The following is a 23,297-nucleotide window of genomic DNA, read 5'->3' as shown; positions in this document are numbered from 1 at the left end:
GTTTCCTTTCTTTAGGGCTTTCTCCTAATTCTAAAAGACAGATCTGGACACCATTGGCCCAGGGGCTCAACACCTTCAGTAACTCAGAATCAGAACCTTACATACCTTTAGGTGCTTCTGTCCCACAGAGTTCCAATCTCTTCATGCCAATGGCCTTTTCTCAAGGTCCTGCAACTTTGGTGTCCATAGATTATCTTTCAGAGTGCTGATGAAGTGCTGGTTTGAATGCCTTCCAAGTTTCCTGAATGCTGTAGTATCATTTACTCGGGTTAGAGAATCCACAGTAAAAAGCAAAATTAAAAAGCACCAAAAAGTCATGATAAATGGTGCAATTAAGGCAACATAACACACTTTAAATCAAGAAGAGCTACAGCTCAGCTCCTGGGTATGGAAAGGTTCCAATTTACCGTGGCAAAGACAAAGCATATGCATCATATTAGTCATGTTTCAGAATCTCTCTTATGCACAAACATCAGCAAAAGTGACTATCCACTTGCACACTACCAGCAAGCAAGATGTGGAGACTTTTCTTCTCTAATTACTATAGGTTATAAACCTTGGAGTGTTTCTCTTTCCCCGCAAAATAACCCACCAGGGGTGCACTCACAATAGCAGAATTCCCCACCCAACATGGATGGCACATTTTCCTGAGCTTGCTTTATGAGAAGGAAGCAGGTTTTGCCAGAGGGTGACATCTGATGCCTTAGGAGCACAACCCTCACTCTCCTAACAAAAATCTAACAAGATAAGCCTCCTAATCTAAATTAGGTGCCTAAAATTAGGTAGTGTGCTTATTTTTTTTCCTTATCTACCTACTAGCATTCCACATCCTAGTGCTCATCTGTATATCTTCAAAGGTCCACAGTTGCTGATTTTTGCCCTCTATTTTTTCCTCAACCAAAAGGGGGATATTTTTTAAAAAGAAAATTTTATTGTACAAAGTTTTGTTGTGAAACAGAATCCATTCGGAGAAGGATAAAATGCTTCCCTGTGCTTTAATATAGCTTCAAAAATTCTTTAGATTATGAACTGTTAGTGTACTGCTAGGCAATCTCCTGCAGCAGAATAAATCTTGGACTCAGGTGTCCCATGACACAAGCGACCTTGGATGGAAGGCAACAAAATAAACTAGCACACACCCTTTGACATTAAGTAGTTGGTGCTATATTTTCCTGTAGCAATGCTGTCATAAAGTAAAATCCAGAGTTAAAAGTCAACTACAGGTCCATACCCAAATAAAAAGCAGAAGCCAATTAAATCTTCCCCTGCCCAAAACTGGAACAAAGCAAAAATATAGAGATATTTTAAATATAAATACTAAGCAAAGCAATACTTTCTTCTTCTTGTCATAGTTAATCTTGGATGTATTTGCCTTATGTTTTCTGTACCTTCCCCAACCTGCAGTACAGTAACAGAATTTCATCATATAAGGATTTGGGCCTTGATTCAGTAATTTGATCCTGAAACACTGAAAAAAATTGCACAAAATCTATTTGAAAACATTTTACATTGAACCGTATCTAAAGAAAGTAAGAGAATCTCATGATCCATGCTTTATGGAAGTATCTATTGACAGTAAAAACTAGCACCACTCCACAGTTAGGTTTCCTACTTCAGCAAATCACAGTCACAAACCCCAAAGAGGTGCACATGTGAGAAGTGGACAGAGGAATCCAGGATCACAATGAAGTGAGAAAATTTCTGAGTTTACAAAAAGCAGAAGCTGAAGATCTAAGACAACGTCCTGATGCCCTGGAAGATCACTGCACTGTGAAGCTACAGACCAGACAGCAAAGTGAGAGGGTAACAAAGCCTTATTAGAGCAGACAGAGACTACCACAAGCAATCCTTCTGTGACAGGCAGCCAGGAATGATTTGCAACCAAAACCAGCTGCTACTTCAGCCACACAGTGACAGTGGTGTGTGTATTTTATTAGAAAAATATCAATCACCAACAGAAAATCCCATTAAACAAAAAAATCAAATGAGCCTTCACCAGACTTAAGAAGAAACCACAATAACAGAGGCAGTCTGAGACTGTGCAGAATTCTCTCTTATTGACACAACAACCTTTGGCAGCCAGGAAAGTTCCTTTAGAGCCTCCAGCCTGGTGGCTCAGACAGCCCCAGTTCCAAAGTACTTACAGATCAGAGGAGCACAATAGGAAAGTATCTGCAACCTCTTTACCTTAGATCTACCTTCATGTAATCAGTAAACCTTTTGATTAACAATGCATTGGGATAAATATTCTGTAACTGAACATCTGGAATAGTCGCTCTTCTTCGCAGTGATTTCCACGCTTGCTGTTCCAGTGAAACCAATGCTTAGGCTATTTCTTGTGCATGGATTCTCTCCTGGCCAGGCTGGTTTTTTGTTTTCCCTCCATCACAATGGTGCAGACAGATCCTTGTCAGTTTTTCTTCAAAACAGTAACAGAAACAGAGCTAATCCTGCTGTTCACCCTAACTGAGTTGATTCTTGTTTGGCAGAATTATGGTCCTTGCCACACCGAGGAACCAGACTCCATGTCTCTGTTTAATCTCACCTCATGCTGACACATTTCTGAGTGGTCTATACATAGCAAAGGATGGCAATAACTGGTTCAGTTCAGTGCACAGTCAGATGCACTGCAGTGCTCTCAGATTATTCTCGTTGCAGTTTTGTTTAACCCCCTTCATCCTCCAGGAAGATCCTTATGGCAGGAGGAACATGAGACACAGGATGTGCTCTCCCTGTGAGGACACAACTCTTGCAGAGCACAGCCACAGCTGCTGCTGCTGAGAGTCCAGTGCCAGCCCCATGGCTGTGCTCAAATCCCTACACAAAGGTGCAGACATTTGGCCCCATTACCACACTTTGCACAACAACCTCTCAGGGCAGGCAAGGTATGCCGTGTAAAAAGGACAGTATGGAGTATTTCTATTTAATAGAAACTGCTTAAGGCATCCTTTGTTGTTGTAGTTGCACATTGTGCTCTACAAGGTGCTGAAAGATAGAAGACCAATGCATTTAATAAAAAAGGAAAGAATCCATTATTCATATACTGAAATGACCTTTCCATTCTCTGTATTTCGCTCAGAATCTCATTTATGTGACTATGGAGTTTTCCTGATGTGCACACAATACCATGCAGCTTGAGCTCTGCCAGAAAAAAAAAAAAATCAGCAGGAAACCATATGACATTGGGTAAAGTCCCAGTAATTTAATCAAATGGGTAATTAAATTAAATTGTTCATTTAACATACCTGGCAACAAGAGAAAGCAAACACTGATCCTATTTCACCCTTGCTAGGGACCAAATGGTACAAGTTATCATTTTAAGAGACTAGGAGTTAAAATTCAGGTTAAGAATGTGATTCTAGTCCAAAAAAGATCAACACTGTCAGAGGGCAGGAGGCAGCATAGGAGCCAAATATTTACTTGGGTAACAAATACACTCTTTATAGCCTGTTAGAAGTGGCAATCACAACCTGCAACCTCACATCCAATCCAGGATGTTTGTTAGTACCTGCAGAGGGGCTCCCCAGCCTGCAGCCTCACACATGGTGCAGATGATACCACCAGTCATCCGGAGTTCTGCTTCCAATCCATCAGGTTCACTTCAAAGCCTCAAGGGGAATTAGCAAGTGGGATGTCATTCATCACCTTGCTGAGAACCATTTTTTCTCCAGGAGAGCTTGTCATACCAAGCAACCCACACAAAATACAATTAAACAGTGTCACTGCTAGACAGATTAAAATTGTAGTTCAATAGTGGAACTCGCTGTTGCTGAGCAATTTCATAAATTAAGTATGTTCTGGCAGAGTTTCTGTGGAAGGCATCAGCAGTAATCCAAACACCAGGACCTAGCAAATTGCATGGGTAAAATCCTAGCACCATTAGAACCAATAGCAAAACTCCTAGGCACTTATACAGAGCCAGAATTTTAATTTCTCATGCCAGCTGCAACACCTTGCTATGGCTTTGGGCAAACTACCCTAATTCAGCCTCCCTAGTTCAGAAACATAGACCACTAAGGACTGCTTTTAGGGAGACAGACTGTGGAGGACACACAGAAGTGGTCCATACAGTAAAGGGCAAGCATTATCAATCAGTGCAATTTAACAAACAGGCTACTTCAGCAACTCACCACCAGAGAAATACTCCACTCATACGAATACCAGGCCTGCTGTTCCTGCCTGGAAAATTCATTTCTTGTCCTGTGGAAGTCTGGTAACAGTGCCTTCTTTATGAGCTGCATGCACAGCAGACTGGCCAAAGCTCTGGTGCAGATGAATATCTTCACTAGTTCGATATTTTGAGGGTTGTGTTTGGGTGTTCTGCATCAAACATCAGTTATGCTCTCTCCCAGCCAACGTGTGTAAGTGAACAGCTGCCTTCACAGGTCAGAGATTAACAAACACTGCTATACAAATGCACTTATTAACTCTGGGTAACACACACATTTGTTTAAAATGAATTCTCGGGTGTTCTTGCAAAGAAGTTTTATGGCTGTATGAAAAGCAGCTATAAAATGAGATTTGGCTCCTTGGTAGGTGGCATGTTACAATTTTTTAAGAAATATTATTCTTCCCATATAAATGCACAACAGATGTAACATTCGACCTAAGCAATAAGATTTATTACTGTTTTTAAAGCAAATTCAGCACAGCTTAAGAGAACACTGTACAGAACTCTTTAAGCTAGGAAGAGGTTCTTCTTGTCATCAATGCATGCTTTGCATTTGTCAGTTCTTGCCCTCAAAGCCAACCCACAGTTTAGTATTTCAGGCTTTTTACAAAGGTGATGATCCTGCAATTCAATCTGCTAATGTAGCACATAGCAGGTTCCCTCCAGTCACAGCAGTCCTGGGCTCATCTCCTTGCTTTTAGTATCAAAAGAAATGTGCATGGCCTCTTTGGTCTCTTTTTGAGCCCACAAAACATTTCATGTGATTTATGTTAGGTGTTATTCCAACAGAACATGCAATCAAAAGTAAGTGTCACACATTGTTTTGCAATGAAAAATAAACATTACAGCTGTGATCAAAGAACATGTCTTGCTTATATTGTCTTACATTAATTTCTTTACCTCATGCACTTTTGTATAAATAGTGACGGTTTCATATTTTCTTCAGAAGCCACAGTTCTTCTGTTTTCTAAAAATAACCTGCTTATGCATAATCTTCTCTTTTCAAAGCACTGTTCTTCTTTTTGTTAAGTTCATTTCCAAGATTTCTGTGCATGAAAAGTGGTGAAAGAGGATATGTGCAATTTCACTAACAAACCTGTTGAAAACACCTAAAAATGAGGAACAATTCCTGGATGAACACCTTCAATGGTAAACAGTTCTGTGAGAAATGAATAGGCCTCTATGTTATGCAGTAATTTTACATTTCGTATAAGGGCACGAAACATGAAAATTAAAACATACCTGAGAATAATAAAATCTCATTTCAAGAAAATTTTTGTTGCTCAACAGCTTTAACTATCAAGTAGTTTCACAGTTTTTGCATTTCACTTCATGTAACCTCATCCAGATGGTCTAGCAGGCAGCCCCTGACCGACATTCTCTCAGGTGAATCCTGCAGCTGACACTGCTGTATTCACACTAGAGAAATCCAAGTATCTGGAACTTCAACTCCTACCCCACCATGAACAGAGCCAAACTCTCAAAATGTGAACCTCTATACAGCCTACAAAGAGAATTCTAGCATTAATATACCACTTCCACCTCATTTTTCTGTTATGAACAACTTGTAATCAAAATTGTTTTCTGATCTCAAGTTCAAAGCACTGCACAAAATTTGGGACTGCCCAAGCATATTCTCTTCCCAAAGGCAGGCATGGGAAAAAGTTCTTGGATGCTGCTCTAGAAGACCTAGGCAACATAGGGAATGCTGCAGATCTCAGGTCATATCAAAAGCATCCCCCCAATTTAGATGAATCCTTTCCCAATTCATCACAACCACATATGCCTGCAGATTCTCTCTGAATTGGTGTTCTCCAAAACTCTTCTAGTCCAAGAGCAGTTCATCTGCCAGCTCCCTAGACAAAGAACACTTTCAGTAGCCCTTTAGGAGGTATGCTGATCATCTTTAAGAAAGATTGTAATCCCACTGAGTGTCTCATGTTGGTGATTGCATATCAGTCAGGACAAGGAGTTTCCAGACTTTTTAAAGAGACGCATCTGATTTCTGCCAGAGAAAAATCACCTTAAGTCTTCACCTCTCATGCATGGCTGTCAGGCAGGGTACTGACATCCCTACAGATGATGCATATTGGATCTGAAGAGTATCTGTGCGTATTTGCAGTGAGTCTTGGAAATAGATCCACAGGCCAGGAAAGTTTCGGCCTGCCCAGTGCCCAAGCACTGCTTTAATTTTCTTTCATTTTTCACTGGTTTTCCCTGACTAGTTTAACAAAAGTAGTAGCAGTGGAAGAGGTGTCCAAAGCAAGCAGCTTGGCCTCCTCACACATCCCCTTTATGATATGGTTTTATGCTGAGACTTTTTGGTATCTGGAATAGCATCTGGCTTCCTTAAACACAATGGGAACGTGCACCTCTACTGTATCCCACCCACCTGGGTTAAAACCTGATATCCCGGAGAAAAGAATGCTATTTTCACTCCTAAGATCATGAAGTTCATAGCCATCCCTGCTGGATGCTTTTCTGCAGCGAGGGAAAATCAATTCTCTGCCTACCTGCAGAGACAGCCTCTTGGGCCTGAAGAATGTCCTCAATCAGACACAGAGATCCTTGAGGAACTGACCACCCGACTGCCAAATATTAACAAAAGATTGACTGGGGCACATCTCAGATGAGGACTGGGTACTCCATTACATAGTGCATTTTTGCCTATCCTTTGAGCAAATTTCAGTCCAAGGTATGGGGATTTCAAAGTGCCCATATTAAGGAGTAAATCACAGAAAGGCTCATCAAACCACAGGCACAAGTGAGGGGCTGTTGAAGTTCTGTATCATCTGTTTATGTCAAATGACAGACTGTTCTACAAAGAGAAATGCAACTGATAAATTGCATTGTTTCAAGAAAAAGATTTTATAAAAATTGCTTAAGGTTTACCTTTTCAGGTCTTTTGAAAATTCCCTGAAATATCCAATAACATTGTGGCTTGACAAAAGGAGAAAAGGAGGAAAGAAAAAGACAGGAAAGCATTCTGGAAACAGGACAGTTAATAATTAATGTTGTCTACAATTCCTTTGGCTCAAGACAATCTCAAGACAGACTCTGGCTTTGTAGTAAGAAAAAAAAATCTCTACTGTCCTACCACGTATGATGGAATCCAGAGCCACAAACTGCCAGGACTTCACAGGCAAAGGGCATGTCCTAAAGCAGAGCATTTCATGGCTCCATCACACCCCACAGGCAGCCTTTTTCCCTAAAGCAAAGAATCTACAATAACATTTTGTGTGACATTCTTTAAATATTTTCACTTAACACTCCCCAAGTACATTCATTTCAGTCAGATTGTGCACATGTGGGTTTTGGGGGATTGTTGAGGTTTGGGGTTTTCCAACCTTTTCCTCAGCTTGATATTCTGCACTCTTCCTGGAGCTTGCCATTGTGATTAAAGACTCTGCTTTGCAATGAAAGCAAGCAATGTACTTCAATGCTGAAAGAGAGACAGTAAAAAGAGGCAGCCAAAACATGTGGTGATTCTTATTTTCCTTTCACAAGTGACATAACAGCATATGCAGTTCAACACCAGGATCAGTTAATTTTATCTGGAAAAGGAGCTTATGCAAGTTCCCATTTGCTATGATTACAACCCCCATTACACTAATTTCCTATGTAAAGCCACTGTGGTGCCCACACAGATCATCTTTACACTTTGGGATTATGGGCATGGGGCAACATAAGTTACCAGTTATCAGCCTTTGTTTTATTTTGCAATACATTCATGATTCTCTTTCCTTCCAATGCTAAATACATCATGCTTGGTTGGCAGTGCTGGTATCTGATATTCCACGATTACCTCGGTTCAAAGTGAGACAGTAAATGCACATTTGTGTTACTCTCCCTTTAATGTAGTACAAAGCTGGACACAGCTCAGAAAGAAACACCTAAAATCCATTACCTATTTATGATCATGTACAAATGGGTATTTATCATGTTAAAAGAGAACCATATGTTAAAGTGGAGGCCAGAGCCCAATAAATCTTTTTGGATGAAAACCCTTTTCAAAAAAAAGGAATAAAATAATTAACATTTGCTTTTGCCAGTAGAAACATTTGCTCATGAATCTTCTGGGAAGGGAAAGGCATTTAACCTTTTTACATGCCAGTCCCTCAGACATCTCTGACCCCAATGCAAAATAGACAACAAAGATTCCCAACTCACAATGCTGATTAAACTCTTGTATGAAACATCTGGATGAAATTTTCTTGGCAGCTGATTTGAAAAGTATACAAGAAGCAGAACTAGGGAGCAGCCATAGTTCAGCTTAGTGACACCAAGATGATGCTATGCAAAAGCAGATTTTACCTTGAACACATCAACTCCTAAATATAAGCCTGTGACAGTGCAAGCAACCTCATTAGCAGAAGAAAAATAAATCCATTTTCTACTCTGCACACCAGTATAGAGAAGGCAAACGGGCTTTGAAAGAAACCCAACTTCACAATCTTGTTTCTTTTAATAAAGTAATAAAGGGCTTAAACAGTTTACCTGCCTAATACCTAACTTCAATTGACAGGTAAGAGAGAAGTCACCAGTGCCCTTAACTTCCAAAAACCATTTCTTAAATTCGTGAATGATTTCAAAACTTCTGAGGTTTCTGATAAACTCCCCAACAAACTGGAGGTATTGCTTTCTTACTTACTGTCTCAGTCAGTATACCTCCAGGCCTAAATTAGCAAGTGACCTGTAATTTTCATAACCTGACATTCCAAATAAAGGATATCTTGGCCGTCTTCTGCTCGACCTTAAAGAGCCTGTCCAGTGCAGCTCAACAGACTGTTCTTTTTTAGAAATACAGACCCTGGAATTCTCACTGTTTCCACATGCACAACAAGCCTAAAAACGAGACATTTTCACTGTTGTTATTAACTAAGCAGCATCAGTGAAAAACCTACATGAACCAGGCCAACTTTACTCTGTAGCTGCTGGGGAAAGGAAGGCAAAAAAAGAAGAGAAGCAGCAGCACAGAAACAGCCTTAGAGTCTGACAAAAAGGTGCAGGAAACAGGAAAGTGTAGGGAACATTCTGCCCCACAGCTGCCAGGCCAGGAAAATTCCAGAAGGAACGGGCAGAGATCCTCTGGCCTTTTCCAGAAGCCAAGGCACAGAGTGCTTCAGATTTATCAGACTCACCCAGAATAACAAAATGAAAGCACTGCACAGAGCCAGCAGTCTGTAATTTACTGTAGTTGAAGAAAATTTGATGGGGTATGAGAAAGGCTTTGACTTTTTATTTGGGACACTGCTGTAAAGAAATAGATTATTAGTATGTGTTTAAAACTGATTGGTGAATATTTTTAAATTATAAAGAAATTAACACAGAGACAAAATCTGGTCTAAACATTTTATCTCCAATCCAAAGTTCACATTCTAAAGCACCCCTATTGCTTTTTGCTACACCACTGTGATCCCAGTAGACCTAAAGGAGGGGCACCTATTCAAATTAGTACTGCTATCACTTCCTCTCTAAATGAACTTCTCCACAAACACCTTGTACTATAGAACCCATTAGGTTGGAAAAGACCTCTAAGGTCATCAAGTACAACTGTTAACTCCGTGTTCACTGCAAAACCCTGCCCCTAAGTGCCACATCTGTGTGTTGCATAAACACTTCCAGGGATGTTGATTCTTCCCACTTCCCTGGGCAGCCTGTCCCAATGTCTGACCACCCTTCCCATGAGGAAATTTTTCCTAATATCTAGTCTAAACCTCCAGTGGTGAAACCAGTCTTCAAAATTCAGGAAAAAAATCTGTCAGAAATTTTAGCATGGAACAAGAATAACCAACTGCAATGCAGACCAGAAATACAATCACAGAGTGTAACAGTAAGAAGTAATTTTGAAGCTGTTCTTCTTCTATCAAAATAAATAAAATATTGCAAATATTTTGTACCACATTATTCAGTACTACCACTGGAATGGTAATGAATGAAAAAAACCAGAAGAGATTATCCCACGTATAATCCAATATTCATCAATAATAGCAGAAAAAAGCTGTCATGTAGAACATCTACATGAGAGGGCCACACCATTTGTCCAGGCAGGAGCTAATATTGATCTAGATTTATGATAGCCACCTGCCAGGCAAGCCACTGTAACTCAAGCAAATTGAATTCATGGCTAAGAGAAATAATTTAAGACTACTGCATCAAGGGAAAATCTGCCATTTTGTTAAGACCCTTTGACATAACCAGTGTTTGCTCTGCAACTCCAACAGACACCTCCCTCTACGTATTTGGTCTGCACCAAATCAGGAAGGTGTGCTAATATTGTGAATCCAGCAATTTGTATGCAACCAACAAACAATGAAACCGAGCAGTAAAAAGCAGGTGATTGGAAAACATGGAACCAAGGCTTACAGTGTATCAAGAAATGTCCTTACACTTAAAAAATTATAATGCACTCCAAAATCCATTTGTTCAGGCAATCCATGTACAACAGAAGGCACTGTTATCCATATGAATCTATCAATTCTGCACAGCAAAAACCTGAGAAGTGCAACTCAATTAGATGCAGTCTGGCCCCTCCCGGTCATCCAGGTTTCTTGAGGACGAACATTTCCTTTCAGTCCATCAAATTATAAAAACACCACAAGAATTTGTACATTACAGTAGCTGGTTAGAAAGAGCATTCTGGTGGGGGAAGCACACTGCTATTTCCCAGAAAACCTTCAGCAGCATTAAATTACCCTCCCCTATCACTCAGAAGTCACGATGATTTCAAGAAAATGTAATGATGAGACCCTTCCCATTGACCTTTGTAGCTGATCCTTCAGTTGCCACCGGGAGTATTTCCAGCAAAATTAAATGCTGTGATCAGTCCTTTGTTGTCAAAAGTGTAGCCACTTTGTTGTTCTATTGTCTTAGTCTCTAGAATTCAAAGAAAAAGGATATGAAAAATAAGTCTACAGAGAACAAACACGTGGTGACTCTTACAAAGTAAGAGACAATACAGCTCAACTATGAATGCAAAGTTATGGAAAAAACTCTCAGCTGAGTCAAAATTTCATTCCCTAAATGCAATGACAGGAATAAATTACACTCAGGTTTTCTCTGAGGGCATAAATGTGCACACCTCTACAATAGAGTTGAGAAATTAATGCTTTACTGAGTCAGTCTATGCTACACCATTCTTTTTGATTAAGTCTGAATTTATTTTCCATGATGCAAGCTTTCTACACATCTAAAACCTCACACTAACTGCAAGGCAACATAAGTAGTTAAAAAGTTACAAAACTGTTAAACACATAAAAACTGATAGTAATCTTTATCAAATGCCTGGCTGCTGATAGATATTGCCTTAATTTGTTCTTCATTTAAAATGTCAGATTGTGTAAAACTAGTTCATACCCTGTTGAAAAAAAACAACAGCACAAGTCTATGAGAAGGTAATTAATTAGAAACAACAGTAAACTTACTCAGAATAACACACACTTCCAGGCAAGGAATAATGTAATCATGATATCCTGCTCACGCTTCCTAGAAAATGTTAATTAGCACAGAGGTGGTTGTTACAGATTAGAAGCAGTTCCAACATCTCTGCAAGAGCTGAAAGGGGCCCAGGGAAGTGACTCACCTGCAGCAGTTCTCCGGTGCTCTGCTAATGTGTAGATCTCCTGCAGCTGTTTCTTCTGATCCTCGCTCAACGGCGCGGTCAGGGAGTGGTACCAGGCTGCATCCCGGCTCTGCACCGCTGTCAGGGCAGCAAGGCAGGAAAAGGGACCATCAGCTTACATACGAGTTCATTTCAGAATAACAAACTGAACCACATGAAATTCTGGCTGGTTTTAAAACAGAATCTGCACTGCAAAACAAGATCAGTATTCCTGTTGGTTCTCTTTGCACAGAATTCCCACTGTAATAGAGGCAATCCATTTTGGGGAACTTAATTACATCCTCTGCTTTCTGAAACAGAACGTTAACCATGTGGCCATTATTCATGGACAATGTGAATTGAATCTTCTCATTTAAAACTCATATGAAAACTAAAAGCAACTGGATTAGTGAAACAGGAAAGGGAGAAAATAATTTCTCCATTAACATCAAGAAGGTGACAGATATTTCTCTATATACTAGTCCCTCTAGTGACCAAGCCCCACTTATTTAGGCTGTGATTGAAAAATTCTGAGGGAGAATGTGAAGAGAATTAATTTTTGGCTCTATTTGCTACCTTTTTTTTTTTGTAGCACTAGTAAGCCAAAAAATCTTAGGACTAACATTAGAAAGTGAGATCACCTTTTACCATTTCAGTAATCTAAACCATTACTCATAACAAAGAAAAGGGTTTTCCCCAGTGATGACCATAAACATCTCCAAATTAAAGCATGATTTCATCATGTTATATCATTCTGCCAACCAGCAAACACATACTCAGAAGTGCTTGTGTAAAAAACTGGTATTCATCAACACCATTTTCAAGGTCAAGAGGTGTGCTGAACCCTTCAAGAGCAGTCTCCTCCAATGCATCTTCATCCCAGTCATCATCATCATCATCGTCTTCATCCTCTTCCTCTCCACCTCCAGCACTGCCACCTCCTCCTCCACCGTGGTTCTCTTGCATTGCCTGGCTCACTTCATTTGTCTCATCCTCATCGCTCGGTATCTCTTCTGCAAAAGCATTGATATGTTTTGGAAAACAAGGTTTAAAACTATAAGGAAACACTGACTGATGAATTAAAAACAATTAGTAAATCTAGGTTTTGGCTGGAAAGGGGACCATCTGTTAACACTCCTTCCCCAAAATCTTAATAGTCTTATGTTAAATGTTAAAACCTTTCCTACATTCAAGATCAGTTAAACTTTTGTTTCTATGCAGACCTGAGGAATGTGGAACTGCCATCTTTTTTCTTCTTTCATTTATGCAGTCATTGTGCAATTGTAGGGTACAAAATTTTTGAGGAAATGTCTTCCAATAAATGGTCCATCACTCTGCTTTTTAAATTACAGAGACTTGCATAGAATTCACAAATGCACATAAAACCATGAGAAATCTATCTGTAGACCAACTGTATGCCTTCTCTTCTTGAGTGTTGCCTTATGTGAACACCTTAAGTTGGTGTTACCTTCCATTCTGCTTATGAAACTATGATCCCCTGATTTAAATGCAACTACAACCTGCAATTCTAAATACTGATTTTTGTTACTTAAGGAAAAGCATTTCTGACTTATAATCAAGATTTTAAAAAACCAAAACCTTCATTTCCAAACCTGCAGCTCTTCCTGTGTTAACAGTTTAGAAAGAATAAAGATGACTATAGATGCAGCAAGCAGGGACTGGAATCACAGGACAGAGATTTGAACATTCCTCTGCTGTTTCCATACTGTATTCCTATGTATTGAGAAGAGTTCTGTGATTCCATTACAGAACAATTATGGGTGAAATGTGAGTGGATTACATAATCTGCTTACATTCAATCTGATTTTCAGACCTCAAAGCATCTACTCCTTGTCAAACACATTTGCCTGCAATGCTGTGGATAATTCCCTCCCCTCAATTCCCTCTGTAAGGTATTCTTTGATGCTTTTTCTCTTCTGGCAGACACAGAGGTTAGAGGTCTGTGTGCTCAAGGAACCTCAGCTGTCTCAAACCCTACTCTGCAAACAACCTTCCATTTGGACAAAGAAGACCTGCCAGGACCTCCTTCAAAATTCAATCAAAAAGGCCTTTCAGACAGCTGGGTAGTGGAACAGCTTCTTTCCAGGAAATAACAATATACCTAGTGGAGTCCTGGCAAACTCCTGCTGCTTATGTGAGAAGATGGTATATTCCCAACCCAGAAGAGTACACCTGCAAGTTACTCTTGAACCAATACTACCCTTTCACAAAATGTTAGCTGTTACATCTTGAAATATTTTGATTACACTGGTTTTTTGGGAGGAAAAATCAATTCCTAAGATGGTATTTCAAGCACCCAGTAAGCTGAGCTATTTTCAGCAGACTAATGAGTCTTAAAAATGAACTGCAATTTCTTACCCCCTTTAAATTAAATCCAGACAAAATCCACAATGTGAAAAGGGGAGATTTTACCATTATCTTCTGCAAAGTGTTTTTCATCTTTAGCATGATCCTCGTGTTCTGTGAGCTCTCGTGAGGCGCACACTTGTTTTAAGCCCAAGAAGAGGAGGAGGATTGAAGGAACAATCTGGGCAGCCACAGCATCCACTGCAGGTGGTCGGTTCTGCAATTCCATTAGGATGCTCAGTCCTATTATACACATCTTTCTGTCATGGAGTCTGAAACAAGACAAAATTGTTAGACAAAACCAGATTTTCTGCAAGGATGTATAAAGAACATTAAAATCCTGGTGCTTGACATGGCAGAAGACAATGTCTCAGAGGCTATGTTCAAAGATCCTACACAAACTATTTTCTTCATTTTGAATGCAAGTTTCCCACTGGAAAGTACTCATCCAAGAACAATTAAACAACTTTCAAGCACTGGTCAAATTCCTGGAGCAACTTTTTCTGATTACCAAATGCAAAATTTGTAATGCTAAATAAATACTGTTTAATAATTATATAGACTATCTTGTCTTTAATAAAGCATTTGATACAGATTATCATTATTAAATAGGATGGAAAATTAATTTGCCTTGGCTTTGATAGCAGTACTGTTTCAGGGATGGAAATTGGCAAAAACTATTAGTGAAGAGCAATGATAAGCGGGAATGCATTGAATTGCGGGGTGCATTTATGGAATGCCCCAGGGACAGCTGAAGTTAAATTATGAGAAATCCATCAGAATGGCTTATACATATTTCAATATACAATTTCTAATGCTAACTTCAGACACATTGCTAACTCTGGTGAAAGCAGGGAAATAATTCTGTCTTATCAAGAGTAACTGGCAGTATACTCAAACTGGGAACTTACAAGTGAGTAGCCCTCCAGTAAAACAAACTGAAGACAATTGAAGGGAAAGAAATTAATTGAATTAGTAGCAGAAAGATTTTTATGGGACCACAGTCAGGAAACTAGGTAAGAACCTATGCTCTTAAACATAAGAATTTATTTTCACTTCCAGAAACAGGAATTTCTGCAAACAAGATGGAAAAAAATCTCTAAATGCCTCTGCAGACACTCTCTGGTTCTCCTTTACTGGAAACATCAGAAGTATTCAACTTGGAGCTAACATTACAGTATTCTGCTATTATGGGCTTGAGAGAAGCTTTTTTGTTTGAACTATTCAATTTGATGCTGACAGCTTCTGTGCAAGCCTTCTGCAGCCAAACCTAGAGAAACCAAGCAAACCTCCAGAGCTGGGAGAAAATGGCCATCCTCTAAAATCTTGGGATACTTCCATTACTGAACCAGTTTTAATTTGGAATTAAGAGAATACAAGGTGAGAGAGAAGAAATAAGATGGGCACCACAGGCTGCAATAAAGCTAACAGTGGGACTACCAGTTCAATCCACCACTTCAAAAATCACTACAGAGATACAGCTTTTCAGTGCTGAGTAGTTCATTACCTAAGTTCCTATATAACATGCTACTGAACTGTTATATCCTTTAAGTAACACAAGTGATCTTGTATTGCTGCTTTCTAAACTTTACTTGTGCTTAAACAAGATTGGAGATCTGGAGGGATTTCATGACACCTCCCATGTTGTTAGTCCTGTTAGGATTTTCTGAAGTGATTCATTCTCAAGAGTAGCTGACAGCAAAAATAAATTATATATGACCATGCAGAACACTATGATCCCAGCAGACCTTCCAAGAACAACAAAGTCAAGCAGCATATCAAATGACACACTTTGTCACATTGGGTTTGGCTGCTTGGTTACACGTGTCGAAAAACGCACCAAGGCGCAAGCAGGAACACAGAGTTCCTGTAACCATAATCCTCTCTTTTCAGATGGCATGGGTCACAAAAGAGGGCATACAAACCAGGGAGACTGAGATAGAGGAACAAGGTCTGCTTTCATGAGAAAAAAACCATAAATCCCTTACTCCTCTCAGCTGAAATGACTAACTCCTGCATGTTAAAAACAAGGCATTCGCTCTCATGCCGACACTTTGCAGACCAAAAGCCAAGCTAAAGATTATGCTACCTATAAATGAGGGATAGCTGTTATTTGGAAAGTTATCCTTAGTGCAAATACAAATGGAAAAAACTTTCTTGACCTCCTCTTTTTGTCAGCACTGTCATCCAAGTGTGACCAAAGCTCTGTAATCTATGCACAAGATTTCTATCCTGCATCTTGACACTGGGAAGCCATGAAATTTCTTCAAGACCCAAATGTACAAAGAAGGAACTTCAGCCACATGCACCAGAGTAAACTAACAACTCTTAGCACTATTTTTTATCATACATTTGAAAAAGCTACCATTGCACAACACAAATTGCAAAATGCAACAGGAAAATGTAAAAAAAAAATCTTAGTATTTAATAGCTTAGCTTCATATGAAATTATCAATTTGGGACAGCAAATCAAAGTACAAGAATGAGGCCCTGCTGTTAGAAAGGGAGTCATCATTGGGAAGCAGCCCAAATGACCAAAACCCACAGCACATTTGTCATGCTCCACTTTAAAGCTGCTAAAGAGAGAAGATGCAAGAATGAACACGTCTTCAGAATATGCATGTTATGAGAAGGCCCTGCAGGACAGCAGAAATTGAGGCATTGAGCCATCTTTAGTGAACCTGAGCCAGAAGGAGACTTTTCTTTCACCTGCCAGCAGAGAGAAACAGCAGGAAAAGCATCTGCCTTGCCTGAAGTTCAGTATTCTACTATACCCCAGCTGTATGAAGGACTGAACAAGCAAAATGGAGTTTTATATATTTTCATAATAGCAAAGAATAGCTTCAGGATCATTCCCTTGCTATCAAAAGGCTCATTATTTCAGCACCCTTCCATCTGCTCAAGGGAGCCTGGATATGATTCTCCTTAGTAATTTGTGCTTTGAGATCTGTACTTATTTGCTCAGAAGCACACAATAGCCCTCCCTAACAATCAGGGACTCTGCTTATTCCTCAATGGTTTATCAAGCCTGGAGTGCTAAACACACAACACACAGCCCTGCAATGCATGACTCTAAGCCACGTCTATTTTTAACAAGCTGTGTGTGGTCCTCATAATCTGCAGGACCTCCTCTTGCTAACACATATTCCTCTAATACAGCACAAAGGATTTTAAAATCTTTTGTATTTTAAACGAAGCTGAAAGTATTTCAGAGAAAAAATGCTAAGCCTTTGCTTTTACTGTGAAAATCAAGCTTCTTTCTATTACATCAATCCAGTTCCTGGACAAACTGCAAATAATTAGCCATTTCCTTCTATTTGCAAAGTTGGAACCAACAGAAGACTGGGATTTTTATGTACAACTCTGAGAAACCTAGGATTTTTAACTACTCAAACTCCTATCAAATATATAAGCCTTTTCAGCTTCAAAAAACCCAAAAGCACTTATTGAGGGTTTTTTTTGAAGCAAGTGAGATTTTCCTTTCACCCTAGTTACCATAGAAGAACTTTTAGTATGAGAATAAGCTTAAGTCATGCAGATGTGTCATCCAAACCTCAGCTGTCAGTAAAAAGGTAGAAAGTGGAAACGAGCAAATGTTTCTGCAAAAGGCTTTCCAGTGTGAAGTTACTGCAGAAAGCATTTAGAAATACATACAATATCCTGTGGCATATAGGGACTATCAGCACACACCCACAGATTTGTGATTTCCACTATGACATACTGAATTTATGCACGGTCTTACAAGGAATTCTAAGTTCTCCTTGCCTGGCTAATTTTTAATATGCCAACTTTGTAACACTTTTTCAATAGTTTCCATGGTTTTAATAACATGGAAGAACAGCTACTTATCTTACCATAACTGCTTTTCCCTTGCATTTTTCCCATGGATTCCATCTCATGTGTTTGCATGTGCTGCTCCAGAAACACTGCATTTTTTTGGCAAACACCAATGGCTCCAGCCTGAGCATGTGCAGCCATGCACAACCCTACTGCTGGCAGAGCACAATCTATGGGGACTAAGACTTCACAGCTACACAAGAAAGACATAGAATCATGGAACGGTTTGGGTTGGAAGGGACCCTAAAGGTCATCTAGTTCCAACTCCTCTGCCATGGGCAGGGACACCTTCCACTAGACCAGGTTGCTCAAAACCCCATCCAGCCTGACCTTGAACACTTCCAAGGATGGAGTGTCCACACAAAAGCGTGTGAGATTTATGTGGACAAGGCATCTTGAACAGCCACAGTCACCCCCATGTTCCAGATTTCCTGCATGGCTGACAAAGAAATGACAGCAAGATTCACCTGGTCCTTCACATCTGAAGGTGGATCTACTTTGATCTTGTTCAGTTTCTCTAGGATCTGTGAGTTTACCAAATGATTTGAATCTGGGCCTAAAACTGCCTCTTAATAGAAAGTAAGTGAAGTGTAAACCAAAGCAACAAATGGCAGCTGATGAGAAAAAGGGCTGTACAAATAAAGGTGCCCACTGCTCTCTGATGAAGACATGAACTTGTTAGGGGAGGACCCAAGAAAGGGTTTCAAGAACACCAAATTTTTTTGCACTTCTGTCTTTTCCTGTTCAGTTAGGCCTCTGAATCTGGGGCTCCTTTAATACTCCTAAGAAAACAAATGGTCTGCTAGAAGCAGTGCTCTCCTGAGGGAAAGGGAGGGAGTCCCTTAGAGCACATCACAGTGCCTCACCAGCAGTACCACAGCAAAAGCCCTACCCTACACCTGGAAGCCACAAAGTGAGGAGACAGCACAGAAGGAACAGTGACTTTTAGATTTAAGCAATATTGTAGATAATTATTTCTCTGCTGGTAGCAGCAGATCAAAGAGAGATTTCTAACCCTCTGCTGCCATGCAAGTGCACTCTGGGTAGAATGATGGGCATGACAACCACGTGTTTAACTTTTCATTTTCACAGGCTTTGTTAACCTTTGTCTCAGCTCCAAGTACGAGTTTATTTGAAGAGTAGTTTCAGTAGCTGATGCTTTTTGATGAGCAACACAGAAGAACTGAAAATTTAGCTCACAGTAGCTCACAGTACTCTCTGAGATTGGAGCCTAGTCAGACCCTAACATTTTTCCTCTCTGAATCTGACTAGCTTCTCAGTGAATGCTCCAGGATGAACTCTTTCAGACTATAAATCTCTTTCAGTTTACCATCTTAAGGAATATCTTCTTTCCTACCATCTCTCTATTTGCTCAGCATGTGATATGTAGTAGAAAAAAATGAAAGCACAAAGAGATGAAGCTCAAGAACTTTGCTTCAGCCATAAAAGAAAATTGGTACACGGAAATCCTAAAATGTCTTGTCCTTTTCTAAAGCTGGAAGATATAAAAATAATTTAGCAATTACCAATAATATTACCACAAGGTGTGGAAGAAGCAACTTAAGGAAGACACCCATCTAAGCCTATCCATACACCTGCAGGCAGCTGTCAGCCTCCAGTAACAAAACAAAACTCAAGCAGGAAGGTGAGAGGTAGCTGTTAACTACATCTGTCTGCTTTGCCCTTAAGTGGATGTGAATCTCCCAGTTAAGACACCACATCTCAGCTGAGAGGCAAGCACTGGCCTTCACCTCTGCTCAGTATCAAGTGCAAGCTTTGCTAGGTGATGACAGGCTTTGCTCTCCTTCATTAACTTTACAAATGCTCAGCTCCTGCCTGAGCGCACACCAGTGCAGCACACACACATTCAAGGGAGGTCACAGTGACATTTAAGTTCAGCAGGATGCTAAGAAGTCAATGGCACAACGATAAACATGCAAGTTGATTGTGAAAATTCATTTAAAATCAGAAGTGGGGTTCACTGCAAAGAGTAATATTTTTTTCATTAAATGGAGCAGTTAAAAATAACTTACAAAATACAGAACAGAAAGTATGTACACAGTGTTTCAGATAAAAAGTTAACATGCTGTTTGTTATAAATGATAAATATAGTTACTGGCTTTGTAATCTACATCTATGTATTAGCTTTTACGAGCTATTATTGATCACAAAGATTCTGATATAATACAATTTGTAATTCCTTTTAACTGCTTTTTGGTACAATATAGCCTGTCAGTTTACGTATGTACTGTATAGTTTATATAAATAATAGTGTGATAAATATATATTTATCTTAGGCCTTAGCATAATATTAAAATGAAAACTGAATAATGTATTAAAATGCTTTCCCAGGTAATGGTGTGAAATAGCTAGGTTGTTTCTCACCTTTGTGGACCATCTTATCTGAATGATAACAGTGACAAGAACCAGGACACCAAGAGAAAAAAATTTACTACTGACTCTCCAATTATTAAAAAGTGTCAAAACAACAGAATGGAGCATCAAGAAGAAATAAAACATATTGATTTAATCTATAAGATGGCATGCAGACAAGTCAAAGGTTAAAACCAAGCAAAAGAGTTCCTAGAACATGTAAACTCACAGGAAACTTTGAATATGCATAAACTCTTATGAATATGCATATACCCCCTGTAATAACATAACAGTATATAGAGAACATTGTTTTAAGTTAACAATGTGCTTTTGGCAGATTGCCAAACACCCCAGTGCTGGATATTGTCCCTTTTGTCCCTTACCAAACTTTTAAAAGTTTTCAAGAGTGATCATAGTTTCTCACATTGTTGAAAAACAGCTGGTCAATATTGAATACTGTAAAAAAACCCTCTCAGTACTTGCCCAAAAAAACAGTCTGTGTCATTCATCCACTGGTTTATGAACTGTGCAGTGATGGGCTCAGGATTGTGTGGAAATCTGATGTTCTCCAAGGTGTGCAAAAGTAGGTCAGGATTGTAGTAGAGTGCAGCTATGGCAACTTGAAGACACATGGTACGGAGCTCGCTTGTTTTAACTCCTCGAGTCAAGCGCTCCAGAACAGCCTCCACAAAGAGGGGAATACACTGGGCACAAAAGAAGACAAAAAGAAAAGGAAAGGGAAAAAAAAAAAGAAAACAGTCATTAGACATATTGCCAGATTATACAAAATTTTGTAATATTTTTACCAGAATTATGTCCTGAGTTATCCAAAGTTCAGGTACAGAGAAAGGAACACATTCCTTTCACTTTCTAGCCTCCGATCACAGGCTTATAAATCTTCCCCAAAACAGCTCTTCTCTGAGCTAAAAATTGCAGTGTTATTCTGAGCACAGGGGAGAATATTTCGGGCCATTTGGTGGAGTTTGCTCTAGCATGTTGAAAAGATTTAGAAAAAGACTCAGACATTCTCATCTTTGAAGGAAGACACTAAACTATTTCAAAACTAACAGGCATTAGAAATTAAACTACCTAAATTCATAACATAGTTAGGAGTTTTTCCTAATAAATGTAAAGTGATGTTAAATTTTTTATAGAAGTTTAAAATGAGTTTATTCGGATAAAAGCAAACACGCACAAATTTCTAAACAATGAAATAAGCATCTTCTAAACACATGTATATTTCAATGGACAAATTTATACATTACAAAAATTTGGCAAGCATTACAAAAGTTTTAGTTTATGAGTTTCAGTTCTGTGTGCAGCCATTTTAATTCACAGAGTTGTACAGCTCAATTAAGCCTTCCACCACATATTTATTTCAATGCAAATACATTGAAGTCACTTTAAACTCTTCCAGATTTCCTTTAAAAAATCGAACCTTTCAGAGACGGTTTTTATCTTCAATTACTTCAGATTTACACCAGTAAAGTTATATCACTTTCAGTGAAATTACCTGAAAACTTATCACTGAAATCCATGGATTGTACTGTGGCAACATCAAACATGATATGTCAAGGTAATTTAGGCTCATTACATGAGTCCAGAATTTGGCCCTTAACAGGAAAAAGACTACTTTCTAAAAAGGTGTTCTAAGAAACTCTGGAAAACTGTGATTATGTTTCTCCCTGCAATCACAATCAAGCCATGCTAAAAAATCTGCATTTCCAAATGCACTTAGTAATTTAAGACATCAAAAAGTTCCCATAGCTTGGAGGAACAACAGCAGTTGGATATGTACAGTTAAACTCTCAGCCACAGTAGTTTTAAGTATGTGTTTTGCATCAAAAGGGAAATTCTATTAATAGAAAGAAAAAAACTACAATCTTGCACAACATACTATATCCTTATAATTCACTCCATATCCATTTTGTGGTCATGCCCACTAACATCTTGTCTCAAAATCAAAAAACCCCAACCTTACAAACTTTCCTGAGTTCATTTACTTCTTTCTGTCTTTCTCCCCACTGCACATTTCCCTCAAATTCTCTAATTTCAGCTGTTTCTCTCAGGAGCCATGGACCATTAGAAAGCAATAAAAGAGAAAACCTGTTCAATATATATCACCTGGTCAATACCCCGTCCTTTGCACTGAAGAACAATCACTTCTAGGAGTTTGGCTGCATGGCACTCTGCATCTTCTCCTGCATCTCCTGTCAGTACCTAACAATCAGAGTGACAATTTAATTTATCAGTAATCACTGACAACACTGAGAGCAAGTGCTCCTGTACCTGCATACATCCAAAAATCTCTACACAGCATATACATATGTATTCATGTTAAATTTTGTGAGGAATTAAGACACATAATTCATCTCTACAGGACATAAGCAAGAATGAGTGGCTAAAGGTGAATTTTAAAAACTAGAAGAAATTACTGTAGTTCTTAAAGAATATTATATTATTTATATGTTCTCACTTTCCCTTTTTTAGAAAGAAATGTCACTTAGAAGAATCACTGATGTTTTCCACATGGCGTTTCCACTTTTTCACTTCAATTCTAATAGTCACTGGCAGATTAACAGCGTGGCAAAGTGAAGTGCTATGTCTAGGCTAGTTTCTGATTAAGAACAAGATGTATGCAATCATTCTGTGTGTAGGCACATACAAATGAAACTGAGTGCTTCATCTCAATACATTTCAACCCCATGGTCACTGTCAATCAAACCTGACAAAAGAAGCAAAATTTTCACAATCAAATAAATACTCCAAGTTTCTTAAAAATAAGCAGGTAGCTAGATGCCTAACACTCTCTAATGCCCCAAATCAGAGGAGGACTGCAGCATGATCTCATACTTTATTATACATGAGAGACTCAGCATGAAAGAGAAACAAGATAAATGTAGGAAGAACTTCAAATGAGTTTGCACCTTAGCTGACAACCAGAGAGTC

The 23,297-nt window shown here is 39.1% G+C and overlaps 1 protein-coding gene across 2 annotated transcripts in view; it reads right to left on the bottom strand.

Moving 5' to 3' along the window:
- Positions 1 to 909: 909 nt before the first annotated feature.
- IPO8 (importin 8) overlaps positions 910 to 23,297 on the bottom strand; it is a 51,303-nt gene continuing 28,915 nt past the window's right edge. The window contains exons 20-26 of one of the 2 annotated variants that reach the window (XM_036400418.2): positions 22,473 to 22,568; positions 20,832 to 21,052; positions 14,205 to 14,410; positions 12,548 to 12,784; positions 11,754 to 11,870; positions 11,596 to 11,656; positions 10,944 to 11,047 (exon numbers count right to left, since the gene is read on the bottom strand). In XM_036400418.2, the coding sequence (XP_036256311.1) occupies positions 11,634 to 11,656; positions 11,754 to 11,870; positions 12,548 to 12,784; positions 14,205 to 14,410; positions 20,832 to 21,052; positions 22,473 to 22,568 (900 nt within the window). In that variant the 3' untranslated portion in view covers positions 10,944 to 11,047; positions 11,596 to 11,633. Of the gene's footprint in view, positions 11,048 to 11,595; positions 11,657 to 11,753; positions 11,871 to 12,547; positions 12,785 to 14,204; positions 14,411 to 20,831; positions 21,053 to 22,472; positions 22,569 to 23,297 lie in introns of both variants that reach the window. The other variant, XM_036400417.2, reaches the window with a different exon arrangement.

This window comes from Molothrus ater, chromosome 5, assembly GCF_012460135.2.
Source record: "Molothrus ater isolate BHLD 08-10-18 breed brown headed cowbird chromosome 5, BPBGC_Mater_1.1, whole genome shotgun sequence".
Taxonomy (NCBI): domain Eukaryota; kingdom Metazoa; phylum Chordata; class Aves; order Passeriformes; family Icteridae; genus Molothrus; species Molothrus ater.
Note: the sequence above shows the minus strand (reverse complement) of the source record. Positions and strands in the feature narration are given on the sequence as shown.